This window comes from Camellia sinensis, chromosome 2 (genome assembly GCF_055761805.1).
Source record: "Camellia sinensis isolate YWXY chromosome 2, ASM5576180v1, whole genome shotgun sequence".
Lineage (NCBI taxonomy): Eukaryota > Viridiplantae > Streptophyta > Magnoliopsida > Ericales > Theaceae > Camellia > Camellia sinensis.
In genome coordinates this window covers 56,462,501-56,483,146 of record NC_138962.1, presented here as the reverse complement: position 1 = coordinate 56,483,146, position 20,646 = coordinate 56,462,501, and the positions used below count along the sequence as shown (strand labels likewise).

Here is a 20,646-nt window from a genome sequence, read left to right as displayed (position 1 = left end):
AAATTCCTTACTGATTGTCTTTTGGCATGCGACGTGAAGACGCACAGTAATTCAATCAAATTGGATCCGTCACATTAGAGTGTTACATGTCACATTTAAATAATTTTAATTCCATATTTACCATTTATGTTACGTTTGGAAAAAGCTTACCATAAGCTTTTTTTAGTTCACCACTATTATTTGGGTGACCTATGGATTCAAATCCAAACTAGTCCACCCCTAACATTAAATGAATGCAACTCACATCTGGATCCAAAAAATTGATATACCTTTCACTAAATTAAACAAGGTGAACCACGTTTCAATTCTGCTCCGAACGTAACGACCATAAAATTGAGGAAGCCGACCAACATTCTTGATCTTTTATTCAACGTTTCATCGGTGAATCAACATTTCATCATTCCCATTTGTGTATTCTACACTCTTTCGAACCACCGATTCATGTTCATCTCAAAAGTGGCAACCACATCTTCATTCTGCACCCTTGTCCATGAATGCGTGTGATGCTATGGTATGAAGGACTGCAACATCGGAAGTGATAGTGACATGCGTAGCAACGTTTCATCATTCCCGTTTGGAAATTCTACACCCGTTTGTACCACCAATTCACGTTCAAATCGTTATCCCAAAAGTGGCAACAATATCTTCATTCTACACCCATGTCCGTAAGTACGTGTGATGCTGTGGTGTGAAGGACTTCATTGCCGGAAGTGATGGTGGCATGTGTAGCAACGTTTCATCATTACCATTTGGGTATTCCGCACCGTTTGGACCACCGATTCACATTCGAATCTTCATCCCAAAAGTGGCAACCACATCCTTATTCTGCACTTGTGTCCATAAGTGCGTGTGAAGGATCGCACTGCCGGAAGAGATAGTGGCATGAGATAGTGGTCTGTGTCTCTGTTCCGTAGGCCACCATGATGCGAATGTACGATGTGGCATCCAAATGTGTCGACTGCACCACTGGAAGTGATAGTAACGTAGCATCGTTCGAAAACGAATCAACAAACAATTGAAAATGGTGATCGACATCAATTGGACTATCATTTTCTTAAAATCGGATGTAAACATATGACATACCAGATCACCGTGGGCTGTCGTGACGTCTGTGACAACCCTTGGTGCCGTCCAACAATAGCCAAAACCTAGCCTCATATTCCAGAAGAACACCCACTGATTTCCCATTCCCTGTAATTATGGGATTTGAACTACCAAACGTGGCATCCATATATCCCCCAATATCTGTTACTCCTACAATGTCGTCAATTGATTAACAAAAAGGACAAATTCGTCCACCAAACAATCCAAAAAATTTAAAAAGGGACTTGGTTGATTAAAAGAACACAGCAACAGGACTTGCCAATCTAACAGAAAAAACGTGGGATCACATGGTGCAACAGTTTGTGAAATGGGACTTTCTAATAATTTTCCCTAGCTTTAACCAGAATAAAATAAAAATAAGAGAGATGGACAGGTGAATGTAAATAAGAATATTGTTTAACATACATCCTATGGTTTAGGAAAGCTTCTATGCCCAGCCTTTGTAGTCAATAAAATTATACTTTCCAAGATAAAACACCTAAATAGTTTACAACTCTCTCTCTCTCTCTCTCTTTGTCAGAACCCCAGCCCCGGTTGTCAATAACCTGAACTAGAACGTTCTTTAAAGAAAACCTTCTATACTCAGTTCGTATCTTGTGTAGACTGGAGCATAACACACCACATGTACATAGAAGACCTGTAGACTGGAAAAACCAAGAATGACTTAGGGCACAAATCAAGTGAGAACAGGTTCCTTAACTAACAAATTAAACATATAACAGTAGCTAACAAAATGCTTCAAATACATCTTTCATGGCGTTCTTGAGTTTATGGTTTGTCTAATTGACACAAATAAAAGCTACTGGAGGGGAAGACGAGACAGGAAAACTCACCATAGATGAAACAGGTCTACGAACAAACTACCCCAGCTTGCTTGTTTGTGAATCATAGAATGTAATCATGAACTTGGATGGAATTGCTTATGTTTTGGTCCAAGCAATTATGAGAAGCAAATACATGCCTATGTACCTCCCTGGTTGACTTGATTACTTCGGGGATTTGTCTTCTTCTAGCAGCAAATGTGTAATAGATCTCATGACTTCATTATCTACAACAGTGGCCATCTGAGAAGCAAAGAAAAATATGTTAATTAAAGGTTATTTGGTTTATTAAGAGATCTAAATAATACGCAACAATTGAGTCCAATGCCAAGAAAAAGGCATATAAGCAATGCATGTGGGCTAGATATTCTGTGTGTCTCTCTCTCTCTCTCTATGAAAACTCATGTAAGCCTAAATGTGTGGGGATTGAAGCATCGCCTTAAGATTCAAACTGATTTTATACATAAGTTATTAATGCTTCTTGGGAAAAAAAAAAAAAAAACATAGAAGCACTTTCCATGGCATATCCCTGTATGAAATCAACTGTTGGATTGTAGATGCATTTGTTTGTGGAGGGAAAAGAAAAGAAAAATGGATTTGTGAAAAAAAATTCTTATAATTCTGTTTGCACCCATTTTTGTTAAGGTTCATGTTGACAGGTGGACTATTCAAGTGTTGACATGTAACAAGGACAAGGTAAGGGTCCTTTATTAGTCAAAGAGACAGGTGGCATGAGAAGAATGGGTCAGTTGCAATTCAGAGAATGGAGTAGTTACCAGAATGCATCATGGACTTGGTGGATTTTTGCAGAAACAAGCATGCGCAAAATAGGGGTTTGGCCATAGTAAAAATGTGGAGGGACACGTGGCATGATGGAAGGAGAGCAGTTCGATAGGTAGAAATGAAGATTTAATGAGGTTTGAAAGCTTGGAAGTAAAGAGGCAGTTGCAGCAGTTAAGCACTGGCAGTTGCAGGATCATGCAGATGTGGGCCAGAGAAAGAAGGGAGTATAAAGCCAGGGATTGCAAGGAAGAAAGCATCAACAAACTATACAACACTTAGCTTTAGATTTAGTTTTATCTTAGTAGTTGTTTCTCTTTCGAAATAGGAGTAGTTCATCACTGTGATTTGTAAACTTTTGTGAACTTCAGTAGTTTCACATTTGAAATTACTTTTTGTTTGCTTTGTTTACCTTGTAACTGTCGATTGTTCTATAGAAGCCCTCATTCTTTTGAGGCATTTGAATCAATTACATAGTTGCCTGATTGTCCTCGTTTGATTGTTTAGTTTGAATTGTTGTTTAAAACTAGGTTTTGGTGTGATCTACAGATCCAAAAAAGTCGGGACAGTTTACAGAGTCTTGTCGGTTAGTTTCTACAAGGGTCCGACAAAAGAATGAGGACTCTGTAAACTGTCCCGACATAGATTCCGGTTAGATTCCCGACATTATATCATTTTACTAAAACTAGGTTTTGGTGTCGGGACAGTTCCAAAAAAGTCGGGACAGTTTACATAGTTGCCTGATTGTCCTCATTCTTTTGTCGGACCCTTGTAGAAACTAACCGGAATCTATGTCGGGACAGTTTACAGAGTCTTGTCGGACCCATAAAAAAGTCGCACCCTCAAAAGGTGTGCCCAATCTTTCAAAAGGCGTGCCCAATCCATAAAAAGGCGTGCCAGATATGATGGCGAGGCACGTGAGTGCCTTGGCTGGCGCGCCCGTTTGTCGTCAAGTGGCGGGCGATACGCGTGGCTGCCTTGGCTATTTAACCAAGGTTGATGCTGAGGCTGAGGCAGACAAAAAACTTCTGAAAATCCTCTGAAAAAAAACTCTTCCTTGGCTGAGAGAGAAACTCTATAATACTCTGTAACCAACCCGTCTCTGAAACACTCAGCAACATGGCCTCTTCTTCCCGTCCAGCTACCCAGAACATGGCCTCCTCTTCCCGTGGTCTGCTCACGCTCTTTCCAGAACTGAACGAGTCCACAAGAGAAATAACTGGTGCGGTGGCCAGTGAACCTCAACCAAACACCTCTGGTTTTGCTCCATTGAACTTTCCGATGCGGTCGGTGGAGCAAAAAATGGCGGTGCAAACTGATATTGAGGCCAATCAGTATACTCTGAAGTCATGTGTGGAAACCATGACTGCGGTCACAAACTTGTCGCACCGGCTGCAGAGCAGGACAAATGAGGTGCAACAGTTAAACTCCCAGCTGGCTCTACTCCAACGCATGTATAAGGATGCGCGAGCAGAGATAAGTGTGCTAAAGACAGAAAACAAGAAGCTGAAGCGGAAGGCCACCGTAATGTTCCGATTTGGAGGGCCGCCATATGTTGCAGTGGAGGAGTATGGGGGAGTGAACGTGCTCGGCGGCGTAGGAAACACGGAGGCAATCCCTGCAAGGGCCGCCCAGGACGGAGGCAAGAAGAAAAGACCGGCGGCAGAGTAGAGAAGAAAAAAGCCCACCTGTGAATGTGGTTGTTTGTTTGTATTTTTTTTTTTTTGTATTTTTTTTTTTGGTGTAAAATTGTGATCGGGGTTGATCCCTGAGATGAATAAAATATGGTTTGGTGTGCAAAGCTAGATGGTATGAATGGAATTGGAAAAAGATTAAAAATAATGTGAAAGAAAAATAAAGAAAGAAATAATAAAAATATATTTGAAATGGAGAAAATAAATAAAAATAATGGAGTTTGAAATCAAAGGGAGGAGAGAGGATGATGTTTTTTTTTTTTTTTTTTTAATATATAATAAAAAAGAGATATATAGATATATATATAAAATAAAGAAAGTGGGGAACAAAGAGTGCACCAATTAAGCTTTAGAATAAAAAAAAAAGTTTGGACGGTGGATGCAAAGTGAGGAGAGAGAGTGGGTGTAAAGTGTTTGGTGGTAAAGTAAAGGGAATCATGGAAATGATGAAAGTGGGTTTAGTGGATAGAAAAAGGGACCAGAGAGATTGAATTCTTTGCTGCAACTTTAAAATCGCATCTTTCTTACTATTTTGTTTTTCTTCTAGATCTTGTAGAGTTGCATCCAAACGTTTCAATTCAGCAGAAATGTAATCAATTCGCTTGCGGACATTCGCATTGGCCTCTGCTAAATCCTGCTTCACGAGTACAGGTCCTATCAATTTGTACACATTCGCATCTTCATTCAACAAATCCAGCTCCTTGAGGACAAGCTCGTTTTCGCCGAGCTGGATGGTGTACTTCTTTCTGACCTGATGGTTCTTTGCGATATCTTGCTGGTGGCGACGGGCTTGGGACGGTCGGAGAAGACGGCGCCGTTCTGAATGAGGGCACGGTGGGCGACGGAGTGGCTGCCGACGAAGATGGCGGGACGAGACCCAATCTGGAGGGTGACGATGGGGCCGTACTTAGCCCGGAGGTCTCGGAGGATGGGTTCGAGCTCCGAGAATGACTTCCCCATCCAGAGGAAGTTTCTGATCACTGGAAGAGTGGTGGGTCGAGGTCGATATGCATTTGGAAGAACTCAGAGAAATGTTGGTTCAGAATTGCAGAAAATTTTCTAGTGAAGAAAAAAAAAAAAAGGAAACTTGGGGCTGATTTAACTAGGCTGTCTCCTGAAGATCTTACTAAGGCACTTGGGATAGTAGCTCAGAATAACCCAAGCTTCCAAGCAGCAGCTGGGGAGGAAGCACATGCAGAGTGATCAAGGTATGTGTAGAGGTCCCAATTGGTTGAGGTCCGGCGGGCGGTCAAGGCAAGGTTGCCGCCCGCCGGAAGGCGAAGAACACCAAGAACTTTAACCTATAGCTCTGATACCATGTAAAAAATTGATGTATTATTGATTGATATAATGTTATATATTACAATGATTCATGATTCCTATATATAGAAGAGGGTGAGTGTGTAGTAGGTAAGGAGTAGGTGAAGTGGAGGTGGTAGTAGCGTAGTGGGTTAGGTTTAGTGGAGTAGGTGAGGTGGTAGTAGTGTAGTGGGTTAGGTTTAGTGGAGTAGGTGAGGTGGTAGTAGTGTAGTGGGTTAGGTTTAGTGGAGTAGGTTTAAGTGGGTGAAGTAGGTGGAGAGTAGGTGGATTTTAACAGTTATGAACCAACATTGTTTGAAAAATACACATTCAGAAAATTTATATAAAGCAAGCTAGATAAGCAAAAGTGTGTTTTCGCTGTTGAACACTAACAGTTGAAAGCATGTGATCAAATTCTCAACTGCATAAAGAAACTTTTTTAGTCTAAATAGTGTTAATCAAATATGAACACAAGACCAAAGGAAATTGCAATAGTTGTATTTGCACAAAGATCCTGTGTTTGTGGAAGGTGGTTCTAGTTAGCCATTTGCACATCACATACTTGAAATGTTTCCAATATGCTCTGTCGAATAATGTAGTTCACTTGGATTGTGTTGTGATTTTGCCAATTAATGACAACATCAAATTATCAATAATTCTATTTTGGAATATATGTGGTGTTTGATTACCAAATTTCTTGGCCTTAAGCATATGTTCTATAGATATTTGTTTGTTGAAAGCACTGCTGCCAATTTAATTTTTTTATACAACTCTTCAAGAATTCAAGACTTTTCATTCTTAAAGCGTTAGGGGGCATTGTTTGCACCAATTTTTGTAAATTTCCTATCGATAGGTGGATCAATTGAATAATGACATGTGGCAAAGTCGGAGTGAGAGTTCTACATCAATTAAAGGGACAAGTGGCATTAGAGAGGTTGATCACATGTATTGGATGGTTCAGATGATGGAGCAGTTAACAGGCTAGGTCGAGATGATGGAGCAGTTATTAGGCTAAGTCACGGGCTTAGTGGGCAACTTGCAAGAAGAGTCATATGTGTAGAATGGAGGTTTCTCTCTATCGATGGGAAGCCTAGAGCGTTGAGGGACACGTGACATCATGAAAGAAGGGTAGTTCGACAGGTGAAGGTGAAGTTTTAATGAAGTTCGAAAGCTTAGAAGTGAGGGAGCAGTTGCAGCAGTTAAGCAATGGCAGTTGCAAGACTTAGGAAAATCATGCGATCATGGGCCAAGAAAATAGTAAGAGAATATAAAGGACAGGAATTTGCAAGGAGGAGGACATCAACAAACTCAACAACATTTAGCTTTAGATTTAGTTTTATCTTAGGAGTAATTTCTCTTTCGAAATGAGAGTAATTCATCACTGTAATTTGTAAACTTTTGTGAACTTCAGTAGTTTCACTTTCGAAATTACTTTTTGTGTACCTTGTAACTGTCAATTGTTCCAGAGAAGTCCTCATTCTTTCGAGACATTTGAATCAATTACACAGTTGTCTGATTGTCCTTGTTTGATTGTTTAGTTTGAATTGTTGTTTGATTCCTGTTGATTAGGAATAAGCACAAATTTTTCTTACAATTTCATTCACCTTTCCCGTCTCTTTTATTTTCACTTTACAAATCACTTCACAAATCCAAGATCCAAACACAGGATAAAGTGAATGGTAATGCATCTTGACTGGAGCCCCATCAAGGAGTTGCAATATTTATTACCTGTAGGAAAATGTGATGCACACAGAAAATGGTGCTATACATCACTATATACTTCCAATACGATTTACTAAAAAAGTGATCGATATTGACAACTCTGTTATCAGAATACAATTCGCGATTCGATTTGCAATTTTTGCAAAATCGATATGAATCTATGGGTGAATCTATTTTGGAAGTGAATCTAGTGAATCACATAATTCACAATCAATTCACGATTCGATTCATTTTTTACGATTTATGCAATTTTTAAAATTATTATGTCTAACATATTTTCGACTATTTTTTTCTTCATTTCTTTAGTGAAAATGACATAATATAACTTCTAATAACGTTTAATACCAAAATAACCAACATATATACAGGATTTGCTGTTATTTTAGTGATCATGGAGTGTTTAATAGGATCCAAACAGATTTAGTCAGACCCAACATATTTTTAACCTTTCTTCTCATTTTTTTCCCCTTTAAAAAATCAAAATATATCTTCTAAAGATGTTTAAGATTAAAGTTACACTATGAATTATCTATTGCTATTTTATTAAATTGAATATTACATGTGTGAGATCAGTTATACTTTTTAAAATATTTTAGGCTTTAAAATAAAAGATGAAATATCTAAAAAAGAAAAAAAAATGTAATATGGTGATCTTACATAGGAACTTTTGTTAATTTCTTACCTATTAAACTACGTGATTATCATTCAAAATAACATTTTCATTGATTTAAGTCTAAATATTTTATATTCATAAGATATATTTAACATCAAAGTATGTAGATATATGTTTTCAAGTAATTTAGAAAAAGTGACCGAATCTTTGCAATTCACGATTTGATTCGATTCGGTACGAGACCATTTCGATTCACGATACGAATTCCGATTTGACAACTATGATTGACAATACCAAAATATCAACCATATTAAAAAAATAGATGTATTTCATGGTAGTAGGTGAATTCAGTTGCAATAAATAATAGTTACCCAAATTATGGCTATTCATGACATGAGTGATACTGAACAGGAAAACAGAATCTACCTGTGGCTTCCTAATCAGCTTCTTGAGAACAGAATGAAGTGTTAACCGGAGTTCTTTGAAGAGGACAGCAATTTGGGCAGGCGCTACCAATTTTATCCAGCCATCTATGGTGACCAATCCACTCTGCCATAGGAAAACAAACAGTATACCAATCCTTGAGTGGAAGAAAAAATAACACAATGGTAGGAGTTCTTCACCAGAGCCCTCGATTGATATTTTTAAGATTTACCATGTTCATTCCATACCTGTGATACTTCATTTCTTATTGTACTTTGTATATTGTTCATGTTGGATATGATGTACAAAAAATTCACACCAATTTACAATTATGTTATGTGATTTGTCTAAATAAGCATAAACTATTATTAACTCATTGCCTGTAGTGTATATTAATCATAGGTGTCATTACAATGAAGACTCAAAAGTTAAAAAACTAGTTCCTATAACATTAAACAACTATGTGCAAAAGCATACATCATAAAATAAAAAAGCAAATATAGGTGAGGAAAAAGGTTATGTATGAGAGGCTAGTGAAAGTTTACCCTTGCACTTTCATTATACATGTATGTACATTCATATTTGTAACTATATGTTTGTGCAATCATGTTTATACGTATGACATGCGCTTCATTTTACATATAAATACCAAAAGTTCAAATAAGGGGAAACTTTTCTCAAAAACTCCTATTGGCAGGAATGTTTGTACTTGTCCAGTTGGAGTAGCATTAGACATGAACGCTTGCTCCAACATTGTTCGTTACATGTACAATAATGCTAATTTGGCCCTTTGCCATGGTTGTAAACCAGCCAAAATGGATGGGATTAAAATCAATGTAACAGATCAAATGACAAATAAATTCAATATATACACATTGGTAACAAACCAAGAACCAATACATACTAAATATAATATAATAAGCAGCATCTAGGTACTCGTGCATGTATTATTCCATTAAGAGTAGACAGGCAAGATACCTGATGTTGAACATTCATGGAGCCACCAAACAGCAGAATAGAGTAAGGGGAGATGACAGTAGTATCCCGCAGAAATACTTTATTCGTTTCGACCTGAGAACACAGAGCATTACATTGAAATTTTAAATCTCATGATTAACTAAAACAGAAACATACAGATATTGCAGGCAGCCAAACATGTCTCAGAATATCGTGAAATAACTCCTATAGCATGGCATGTAAAAATAGTACCCATACAAATTTCTGAAAACAAATATAACTGGAAGTTTTAAGTCATACTCTTAATGATCAGATTAAAATAACAAGAACATTATGTTACAGTGGCCGTGCATTTCACTGAATGTCGAACTTTTCTGTAGTTTGTCATGAATGCATCCACAGGATTCTAAGAAATTCTTGCATCCCGTTTCTCCCTTCCCCTGCATGATGGATTACTTATTGACTAAGAACCACAGACACAGGCACGGACACGGACACGTGTATGGATATGGGACATGTTAATGTACATTGTATAATTTACCATCACCTACCACACACTTACCATCACCTACCACACACTCACCTACTCCTCACCTAACCTACCACTACCACCTCCACTTCACTCCACCTACCACCTACACCTACTACCACATTTTCTTCTATATATAGGAATTGTAAATACATCAATCAAATACATCAATCAATAATACAATTCTCTATTTCTCTTTATACATTGAATTGTAACATGGTATCAGAGCAGGTTTAGCACCTAGTATTTTTTCGCTTCACCGGCGGGCGGCAACCTCACCTTAGCCGTCCGCCGGACCTCGACCTAGTCCGCTAAGATTTTTTTTTACACATACCTCGCCAAAGCAAAGCCTCCGTGCCCTCCGCAAGAAGAACACTCACATCGTCACCCTCTCCGAGCTCGCCGCCGTCCTCTCGCTAATCGCCTCCGTCATCTACCTCCTCGGCTTCTTCGGCATCGACTTCGTCCCGTCCCTCCTTTCTCAGCACCTACAATAAAGCAGAGGAGGATCTCAGAGGGTTTGGTCATGGCTTCGAAGCGAATCTTGGAAGAGCTCAAGGATCTCCAGAAAGATCCTCCTACCTCTTGCAGCGCAGGCCCCGTTGCTGAAGACATGTTTCATTGGCAAGCAACAATTATGGGTCCTCCAGACCGTCCTTATGCTGGCGGAGTTTTTCTAGTTACTATTCATTTCCCTCCGGACTATCCATTTAAGCCACCTAAGGTTGCATTCAGGACAAAGGTTTTTCACCCTAACATCAACAGCAATGGCAGCATTTGTCTAGATATTTTGCAGGAACAGTGGAGCCCTGCACTTACCATTTCCAAGGTGTACATGCACTCCACCGCCCCAATTTTTTTTTTATTATAAAGCTTGATTCCTTGTTCCCCACTTTCATTCTTTTATATATATATCTCTCTTTTTTATTATCTTCTATTCAAAACACTATTTTGAATCCACCACTATATATCTGTTTTCCACCCACTATTTTTTTTTGCATCCACCGCCCACTCACTTTTTATTTCTCACTTTTCTTTTATTTTAATATATATATATATTTTTATTTTTTTATTATAATATATTTTTCCTATCTCTCTGTTTATTTTATTTTATTTTATTTTCTTTTTCCATCAATATTTCCTTATTCTACAACTCGTTAGTGAGCATCCCCAAATATTTTTATCTATTTTCTTTATCCGTTGTTTTATTTTATTTTATTTTTATTCTTAAACAAAACAACAACACCAAATAACACCACAAACATTCCACACACTTGTCATTTTTTCATGCCGGGGATCAATCCCGATCACCATTTTACGCAAAAAAAAAAAAAAAAAAAACAAAAAAACAAAACCAAGAAAAAAAACAAAAAAAACAAACAATGGAACAGTGGGATTTTTCTTCTCTACTCTGCCGCCGGTCTCTTCTTCTTGCCTCCGTCCTGCGCGGCCCTTGACGGTGCTGCCTCCGTATTTTCCACACCGCCAAGCACGTTCACTCCCCCATACTCCTTCACTGCAGTATATGGCGGACCTCCAAATCGGAACATCACGGTGGCCTTCCGCTTCAGCTCCTTAGTTTCTGCCCTTAGCACGCTTATCTCTGCTCGCGCATCCTTATACATGCGTTGGAGCAGAGCCAGTTGGGCGTTTAATTGCTGCACCTCATTTGTCCTACTCTGCAGCCGGTGTGACAAGTTTGTGACCGCCGTCATGGACTCCACACATGCCTTCAAAGTATACTGATTAGCCTCCACATCCGTTTGCACTGTCATTTTTTGCTCCACCGACTGCATCGGAAAGTTCAACGGAGCAAACTCCGGGGCACTTGGTTGAGGTTCCAGTGCCACCGCACCAGTTTTCTCTCTTGTTGACTCGTTGAGGTCTGGAAAGAAAGTGAGCTGACTCCGGGAAGACGAGGCCATTTTCTGGGCAACAGAGTATTACAGACTATCTCTCGCAACAGAGTGTTACAGACTCTCTCTCTCAGTACAACGAAGAGTTTTTCAGAGAAATTCGCAGGTTTTTTGTCTCAGCCTCTGCCTCTGCCTCAGCCTCAGCCTCAGGTTTAGTCTTGGTTAAATAGCCGAGGCAGCCACGCGCATCGCGCCCCTCTTGATGCCAGCCACGCGCATCGCGCGCCTCACGTGCCTCGCCATCATATCTGGCACGCCTTTTGATGCATCGGGCACGCCTTTTGATGGCACGCTTTTTGACAGATTGGGCACACCTTTTGAAGGCACGACTTTTGAGGGCTCGATATCTACATCCATGTATATTTTTTGGGCAGCCTATATACACACTCATACAGTGTCTTCTACACCGGTCAGCTTTATCAATCCCTTTGTTTCAACCTCAAATAGGTTTCTATCTTCACACCTATTTGAGTTTGAGGGGGGGTTATACACAGTATCATGTATAAGTCGCTCATGGCGCACTGTGCACCACCACAACCTCTTCTACAACGGTCCGACATGACCCCGTAAACTGTCCTTCTACAATGGTCCGACATGACCCCATAAACTGTCTTCTACAACGGTCTGACACGACCACACAGTGTCTGCTACAACGGTCTGACATGACCCCGTAAACTGTCTGCTACAACGGTCCGACATGACCCCATAAACTGTCCTGCTACATCAGTCCGACATGACCCCGTAAACTGTCTTCTACAACGGTCCGACATGACCCCGTAAACTGTCTTCTACAACGGTCCGACATGACCCCGTAAACTGTCCTGCTACATCGGTCCGACATGACCCCGTAAACTGTCTTCTACAACGGTCCGACATGACCTCGTAAACTGTCCTGCTACAACGGTCCGACATGACCCCGTAAACTGTCTGCTACAACGGTCCGACACGACCATACCGTGTCTTCTACAACGGTCTGACACAACCATACAGTGTCTCCTATCCCATTTTTAATTTTATTTGTCAGCTTATTTTTCTGTTTTGTTACTCTCTCCAAACTCAAGTTGGCTAGTACCTATCCTCCTTGAGTTTGAGGGGGGCTGTTAATGTACATTGTATAATTTACCATCACCTACCACACACTTACCATCACCAACCACACACTCACCTACTCCTCACCTAACCTACCACTACCACCTCCACTTCACTCCACCTACCACCTACACCTACTACCACATTTTCTTCTATATATAGGAATTGTAAATACATCAATCAAATACATCAATCAATAATACAATTCTCTATTTCTCTTTATACATTGAATTTTAACAGGACATAACGATTTTTAAAAAATTAGGACACAAACACCATGGGGATAAGATCAAAAAAAATAAAAATTATTTACTATATATATATATGAATATAAATTTAGGATACATAGATATGAGAGGCATGTATTGTGGGTATATTTATATTTTTTCGACTTATTCCCTCTTTTTTCTATATATTTTACTTCAACCCCAAATCAACAACTTATAAAAATACAAAAATACAAAAGTGTCTTGAGGCGTGTTCAAACACAGGACGTACGTGTCCATGACATGTCCCACAAAAGAAATTAATAATTAGAAAAACTGACACATCACATGGCATGTCAGACACTTAGACGCATGTCCCTGCTGTGTTGGACATGGGCACAGCACCCATTTTAGAGTGTCCGTGCTTCTTAGCTTATATACTTTTCAAACCCATAGAACAGGAATGGGTCCACTAATCCTTCCATTTGTAGATTCTTTCTCATCTTGTACTATCATTCTTTTACTAAAAACAAAAGTTCTCAAGTTCTCTGTTTTTTAAAACATAAGAGTATCATATTTTAGCCACAGGACATCAGTTTAGACATAAATTTTAGTTTCACCAAAAAGAAAGCTCACAAGGGAAAATTGAAACTTGATCTCTGCATTTTATAGCAATAATTAACAGGAGGCCACAACTGCATGTCTTTGAATCTCAGTGTGAATGAAGTATGTGATCATACAACCTAAATTTGTACATATTCAACTTTTACCTTATACTTTCTAAATTTTGAATTAATTATGATGTCAGAAATTTTAAACACTAAGGCTATGTTTGGTTCATAGATTTGGGAAGGGATTTAGAAAGTGAAATGGAAAAGGTAGGTGAAATGTGAATGAAATAGAACTACATTTCACTTACCTTTTCCTTTTTTTTTCTTTCCAAATTCCTACCCAAATCCATAAACCAAAAACAGCATAAGGGCATAAAACCATGGTATCACAATTCCAATCCAATAAATTTCACTGATGCCCTTGAGACATGCTTAAGAGCAAACTGACTTGAATAAAACAGACACAATGATTCAATAACCTTCTTATCCTAATATTGTCAAAAGATCAAGTACAGAACAACAGATTAATATTGAAACAAGATATTTATGGAAGTTACAATTCAAGATGAAAACACAAATAGTTGCATGTGTGGAACTTACATAGGATTGTTCATACTAGACTTTTACCTTCTTTTTCTCCATTTTGAATTACATGTGATGCCACAAATTTTTTATAAAGAAAAGATATTAAATCATGGTCTCACAATTCTGATCCGATAAAATATTATCACTGTCCATGTGATATATTTAACTGCAAACTGACTTGCATAAAAACAGTATCAATAATTAAGCAACCTTCTTATCATAAAACTATTATGCAATCGAAGTACAAAAGGTGTTATAAAGGCTTAGTAGTCATAACTCAGCTAAATGAAAACGTATTTGCCTACTTCAACGCAAATAGACTGATACAAAATATATGAACTACTACACTAACATGGAAAAAGATGACTTAAAATAAATTTACAATTCAAGATAAAAACACAACGAGTCACCCAAGAAAATGAACTAAAGTAAATTCATACATGTGCCCACCTTTTCAAGAAATACGATAAATGGGTACTGAAAAGCTTTTAAGTTGCTGTTGATAGAAGAAGGATGTATGTAAACTTCTCTTTTTCCATCATACCAGGCAGGGCGTCCCTTTGTTGCAGGAGCTGCAGACTGATTAAGGACACCAACTGTTTTGACAATGCCATCTTCAGTAGCAGCTACATTGGGATATAAACCAGCACATATTATTGCCTGCAAAGTATCTTGAAGATCAAATATCTAGACAAGGTCATATTTAATGCAATGCGAACACAACAAAACTTTTGGATGAGTTTCTCAACTTTTATTGTTGCATACAATTGTAAGCTTTAAAAACCTTGCAAATATTTACAAAAGGCATTGTTGGGCATTTTGGAGGTTGTTCCTTTTGCAATTAATTTAAAGTAAATTGTTAGTGCTCCAAGGCAAACACAATAGATGCCATGGTTTGTTCATAAAGGATAAAAATAATGACTTGGTTTTTTCAAACCCACAAACAAATTAAAAAAATCTTCAAAGAATTTTTTTAAGATAATAATAAAATAAATAAATAAACAACTGCAATACGTTGCCTGCATTTTGAAGTGGTACAAATATATTATGAATTGCAGAGGGAGCTTTATCCACTCCACTCTAACTAAAATCCAAATCAAATGACATTAGCTTTTATGCAATTTACTTACCCAAAAGGGGCACAGAAATAGTGCTAGTATTTTACTTTAGCACATGAGTCACTCACAATATTAACATTGTAGCAGTTAAGACTTTGTATTCCCAGTGGTTTCATATGCAAAAAAGCTAGCATGTAATCTACTGTAACATGTAGAATTGCTAGACATGTATTGGCATCTCTTGAAGCTTTCTGTGTGTGACAACGCATCAGGGTTTACTTGAAGCATACATGTGCAAAACAGAATAAGATTGTATTGTACTGTCTTTTATGGATTTGCCCATGAAGTAAATGCTTCATGTGTATGACAACGTATCAAGGCAATCATAATGCAACAGATTGGGAGAATCAAAGAAGAAAAGAAGATGCATACTACTAGAAAAACAGGACACCAACATCATTAAAAAAAACTTGGCAAAACAAAATATACTTCAAACATGGAACATGATATCAGTAAGATCCAGTATAATGTAAACTTCCTAGGACAATATACACAATTTGATAAAAACTTACACAACATCATGTAAACACGTACATTTTTAAAAAAAAAAAAAAAAAAAAAAAACGTTCGTTGTACCTTCACAATTGAAGAATGATTTGAATGCATGTTGAATAATTGTGACATATCTGAAAGCCAACTATCAAGCTTCTCATTCTTTTTTCCCTGATACAAAAAAATTACATTCCTCTCAAAACCTCATGGAAACAATGAAAAAAATTCTTAAACACATAGAACTAAATAAATTGGAAATATATAAAGGAAATGACATCTAGGACAACAGTTCAAAGTGGAGATAACAGTAAATCAAATTTATTATCACACAAATTTATTTATAGTAACCTCAAGCCGTGTAGGACATAAACTTTAGTGCATTCATACTTATAAAAGGCAAATATATAAATTTCTACAATTGCGTTCAATGAGTTTTCATATTTTAATTGGAGACATCGGAAGTATATTTTTGTGATTCATGGAGTGGGATCATTGAAATTAGTTTTTGGGCTTGGATAAATTTGTTCTTCTTTGGGGCTTGGTCAATGGCATGAAATTTTTTTGAACGATCCAATTACTCTAAGCTTAGGGGGGTCGATTTTTGTAAGTTAGTGGAGTTAATTTTACTTAAAAAACTAAATATTCCCTCTGTTCCAAAATATTGGTCCGTTTTGGGAATCTAACTTTTTTTGATAGTACAATTATTACATTTCAAAAATATTAAATTTCCAAAACTACCCTTTGATTTAAAATTAAAATAGTACAATTTTTTTTGGGAATATCAATTATCATAATTATACCTTTTGTGTATATTAATATTAATGAATTTAAAAGGACAAAAATAGGAAATTCATGTTGTTTTAGTAATTGATTTTTGAAAAGGGAATAATATTTTGGGATAATGAAAAATGGAACAAGGGACTAATATTTTGGGACGGAGGGAGTATATATATATATATTTTTGAATCATTTTTCAAATTCTTGTGGCATCAATGGACTGCACACTAATGTATACTGTGGAGTCCATGGTTGCAACAGACAAAGACATGAGTGAAGCAAACAGAGTAATAGGTGCAAATAGATAAAACAAATATCAAAAAGTCTTTTTTTTATAATTTTTTTGAAATTGGCTGATGGGGTCAGTTGACCCCACTCTCTACAATGTGGCACCACCCCTGGAGACAAGTTTTTGACAACTTATTTTCCTAAAAAGAAAGAAATAGACTATCAACAGTATTTTTGTGTTAATTGTTCTACAGATTCCTATGTGAAACAGGATCCTAGTTGGATTGCTATCTGTAATCCAAATCTTAGCAGGCTAGTGATTAATTGGGGATGAGAGCTGCAAAGCCTATCTAAACAAAGATTCCAGTGATAAGTGTTAGGAGAATGAAAGTGTCATAGTCTAGCCTGTTCCTTATTAGAGCTACACTCCTGACTCAAAAAGAGATGAAAAAGGTTAGGAAGATATGGCTGGTTATGTGAAAGAAAAACTGATGTATGAGATGGTGGAAAAACAGTCACATCAGGGAAAGAGCATGTAGAGGGATTGCTTTGGAGTTTGGAGTTATTAACAATTATGCTCATCAATTCAACTCTGCCGAGCACAGTACATTTGGATCTGCTCAGAATCTCAGATGCTCTTCATTGGGAGGATCATAGATAGGTATTGCAGTAATACCCCAAAGAGGTAACCTGCCCAGCCCTGCCCTTAATGGGATGGGTTTCGAGAAAGATTTAAACAGGTTGGGGTGGGTTCTCGGTGAAAGAAGCAAACCCGAATCCAGTTTTGGTTGGTAACAGGGTTGGTAGTTTCCAACTGCCCCAAACCACCACCAATTTATATACCTGAATTGCATATGAGCCACCACTAATTTCCAAATATTTTGAATACTCTTATTTGATGTGCTAGGGCTTTTCTCAGTTATATCTCATATGCATCTTCATCTCTCTGTCGTTTCACCATCTCTCAACCATGTGGTTATTTTTTGTTTTGCATGTGGCTCTCTTTTTTGTTATTTTATGTTTGTGGCCTAATTGCCCATTTTATGCTAGACTCAAATTAAATAAAAATAAGCTATATGGGATCAAATAGGCTAAAAATAGACTAGGGCAATAGATGTTCAAACATTATTGTAATTTGGAAAAATTAGTCAAGAGAACAATGCTACAATTTGAGCAACTCCATCACTCTCCCTAACCCACTCACTTTCCATTTATGCTTCGTCATCTCTCTCTCTCTAATTATGCCAATTATGCTTCGTTATCTTTTTTGTTGTCTCCACTTAATTAAATAGGATAAAACATATTTATTTATTTGACTCTCTTCTTTTTGGTCTCTTAGAGGATCTTCTCCCCCCACCCCCTATTTATGTTCCGCTCTTTCTGTTTTTCCGATTGCAATTGCACAAGAAAAATAAAAAGTTACCGTTCAACCCTTTTCTACTTTTTCTTTTTTACCCTTTCCCTTTTAGGTTTCCAAAATCCAACTCTCTTAATATTGAGCTTTCTGTTGTATAATATTTATATTTGCATGGTACATTATATTTTTCCACAACATTTTAACTTCTTTTTAGTTTAAATTAGGCTTTGTTTACTTTTGAGAAATGCTTATTTATATAAAAATTATTATGCATTTTTTTCTTTGTCTTTATGATGGTATGATTCTTGATCCGATCTTGTAAACCCCTCTAATGATCCAAGGTAGGATCCCGATTTTAATAACATTGCTAAAATATACAATTATCCAAATATATATATGAAATCCAAGCATATATTTTGTACATATGATTATCACACATAAGCATTCATTGATGAGGCAATGAAATGGCAATATGAAAGAGGGACGTGTTAAGAATTCAAAACTTAAAACTCATAAATGATGTTTATATGGTAATATTAAGCAACAAAAAAAACCTGATAATCCTTTGGAAGATTGATCAGCCCAATGTCTGCCAGCAAAGTTCCAAATTGTATTCGCATGTCTCTACCACATTGGAAAATAAATAAATAAACTGATGAGAGTGCTCAGAGAACATGGGGTTGAACTCAACATAACACAAGTAAATCAATCTCAGACTTGCTACCCTGACCAACCAATTAGCTGGATTGTAGTGAATGGACCCATGGGCACTAGTGACATGCTAGATTACATGTGCTCTTCTTATCTTATTAGAAGAAAACTGAAACTTACTTTGAAAAATGCATTAGTTCTGAATACCCATTTGTCTGTTCTCTACATATATATGTTTTGGAATGAAGAAAGTGTGAATTTTTATATGCTGAACAAATTATTGGGTACTCCTTGAGGGCTAAGCATAGGACCCAAAGTTCCCAGGCAAACAGATATTTCCACAATTGGAATGCTTTTAATGTAGCATGCATGCTGGGAAAATAAATAAATAAATACAGATAATGCATGAAATACTTTGCTCTAAGTAACATAAGGTGCAAGGAAAGAAACAAACCTTATCATGTACAAAACTGAACTGCTTAAAAAATATGAACTGCAAAAACGGTGAGCGGCTTTAACTCCATTCTGCAGGAATGACAATTTGTCGCATTAGTTAACACATCTTTGAAACAACAACATCCCTTATGTTACAATGATAAAGCATCCTCCCATATAAATATTGCAATGCACAGGCATGCACACACACATATATGCCACCTTGAAGTCAACAAAGGCATCAGTCATCTCTTGCAGACATCTGAGTTCTTATTGTCAAGCAAATCAAATAATGTTTTAACAATGAGAGGTTTATTTTTTTGACAAGATGCAGAATGCCCTCACACTCAAAATGACATTCTTATGCTATACCAAGTAGAAAGAATGAACCTAAAAAAGAAACCTATGAGAGTAATTTCATTATTTTGTCAGACTGGAAAATACAGACTTAATAATCCAAATTTGAATGGGGATTTTGGTATCTATAAGCAAGTTCATATCATGGTCCACCAAAATCCATGCCAACTTGGCCCCATATAGATCCCATTTCTTATGAACACTCATGCCCATACCATAATTCAAAACAAATGATTGTATAGCAATGCCTAACTCAATGGGTAGAACATGTGCCCTTCAAATTTAAAACTACTATTTCCTTTTAAGATCTGCTTAAAGTGAAGGTGTCCATTCACTAACCTCACGTAGAATCCTCTCCCATTTCTTATATGCAACCATCATCAGCAGGTGGTCAGATTGCCCATTACCTTCATCTGATTCATTTGCACCATATAGCTTATCAGTCAACAGTGCCAACTTGACTCTTTCAACATTTTGCCTCTGCAAATTTACGAAAGAAATTATTCCCAAGATATATATTTTCTGTTCTAAAAAGAGAGACAAAAGTAGTTGGTATTAAAGCGGGACCTCATCTTTTGGAAATACAAATGGTGACTTGTAGCTTAAAAATGCCGAAATAGAAAGGATGGGTGATAAGCAACCAAATATTGCACCATAAATCATCATCTGCAGTTTCAAAGAAAGACGGCATCAGCACCATGACCCAACAAATAATATTTAAAGCAATTCATTAAAATTGGTGAGTACATATGATGTAGTTCGAGTGGTAGTTCAGGAGTTAGTTTTCAGCTCTAATGTTTTGTATAAGCCGGACTATGTCTATAAATAGGTGATTAGGCCTCTAATGACTAGTTTTTGTCATTAGGCCCCTCTCTCTCTCTC

At 37.3% G+C, this 20,646-nt stretch overlaps 1 protein-coding gene across 6 annotated transcripts in view; it reads right to left on the bottom strand.

Moving 5' to 3' along the window:
• Window positions 1-1,315: 1,315 nt before the first annotated feature.
• Window positions 1,316-20,646, bottom strand: part of LOC114311190 (RNA helicase family protein) — an 81,546-nt gene continuing 62,215 nt past the window's right edge. For 4 of the 6 annotated variants that reach the window (XM_082914464.1, XM_082914469.1, XM_082914465.1 and 1 more), the window contains 10 exons: window positions 20,332-20,430; window positions 20,104-20,244; window positions 19,427-19,497; window positions 18,876-18,945; window positions 16,044-16,130; window positions 14,800-15,009; window positions 9,435-9,527; window positions 8,460-8,582; window positions 1,938-2,168; window positions 1,316-1,748 (listed from right to left, as the gene is read on the bottom strand). In XM_082914464.1, the coding sequence (XP_082770590.1) occupies window positions 2,091-2,168; window positions 8,460-8,582; window positions 9,435-9,527; window positions 14,800-15,009; window positions 16,044-16,130; window positions 18,876-18,945; window positions 19,427-19,497; window positions 20,104-20,244; window positions 20,332-20,430 (972 nt within the window). In that variant the 3' untranslated portion in view covers window positions 1,316-1,748; window positions 1,938-2,090. Of the gene's footprint in view, window positions 1,749-1,937; window positions 2,169-7,290; window positions 7,427-8,459; window positions 8,583-9,434; window positions 9,528-14,799; window positions 15,010-16,043; window positions 16,131-18,875; window positions 18,946-19,426; window positions 19,498-20,103; window positions 20,245-20,331; window positions 20,431-20,646 lie in introns of those variants that run through there. The other 2 variants (XM_082914468.1, XM_082914467.1) reach the window with 2 other exon arrangements.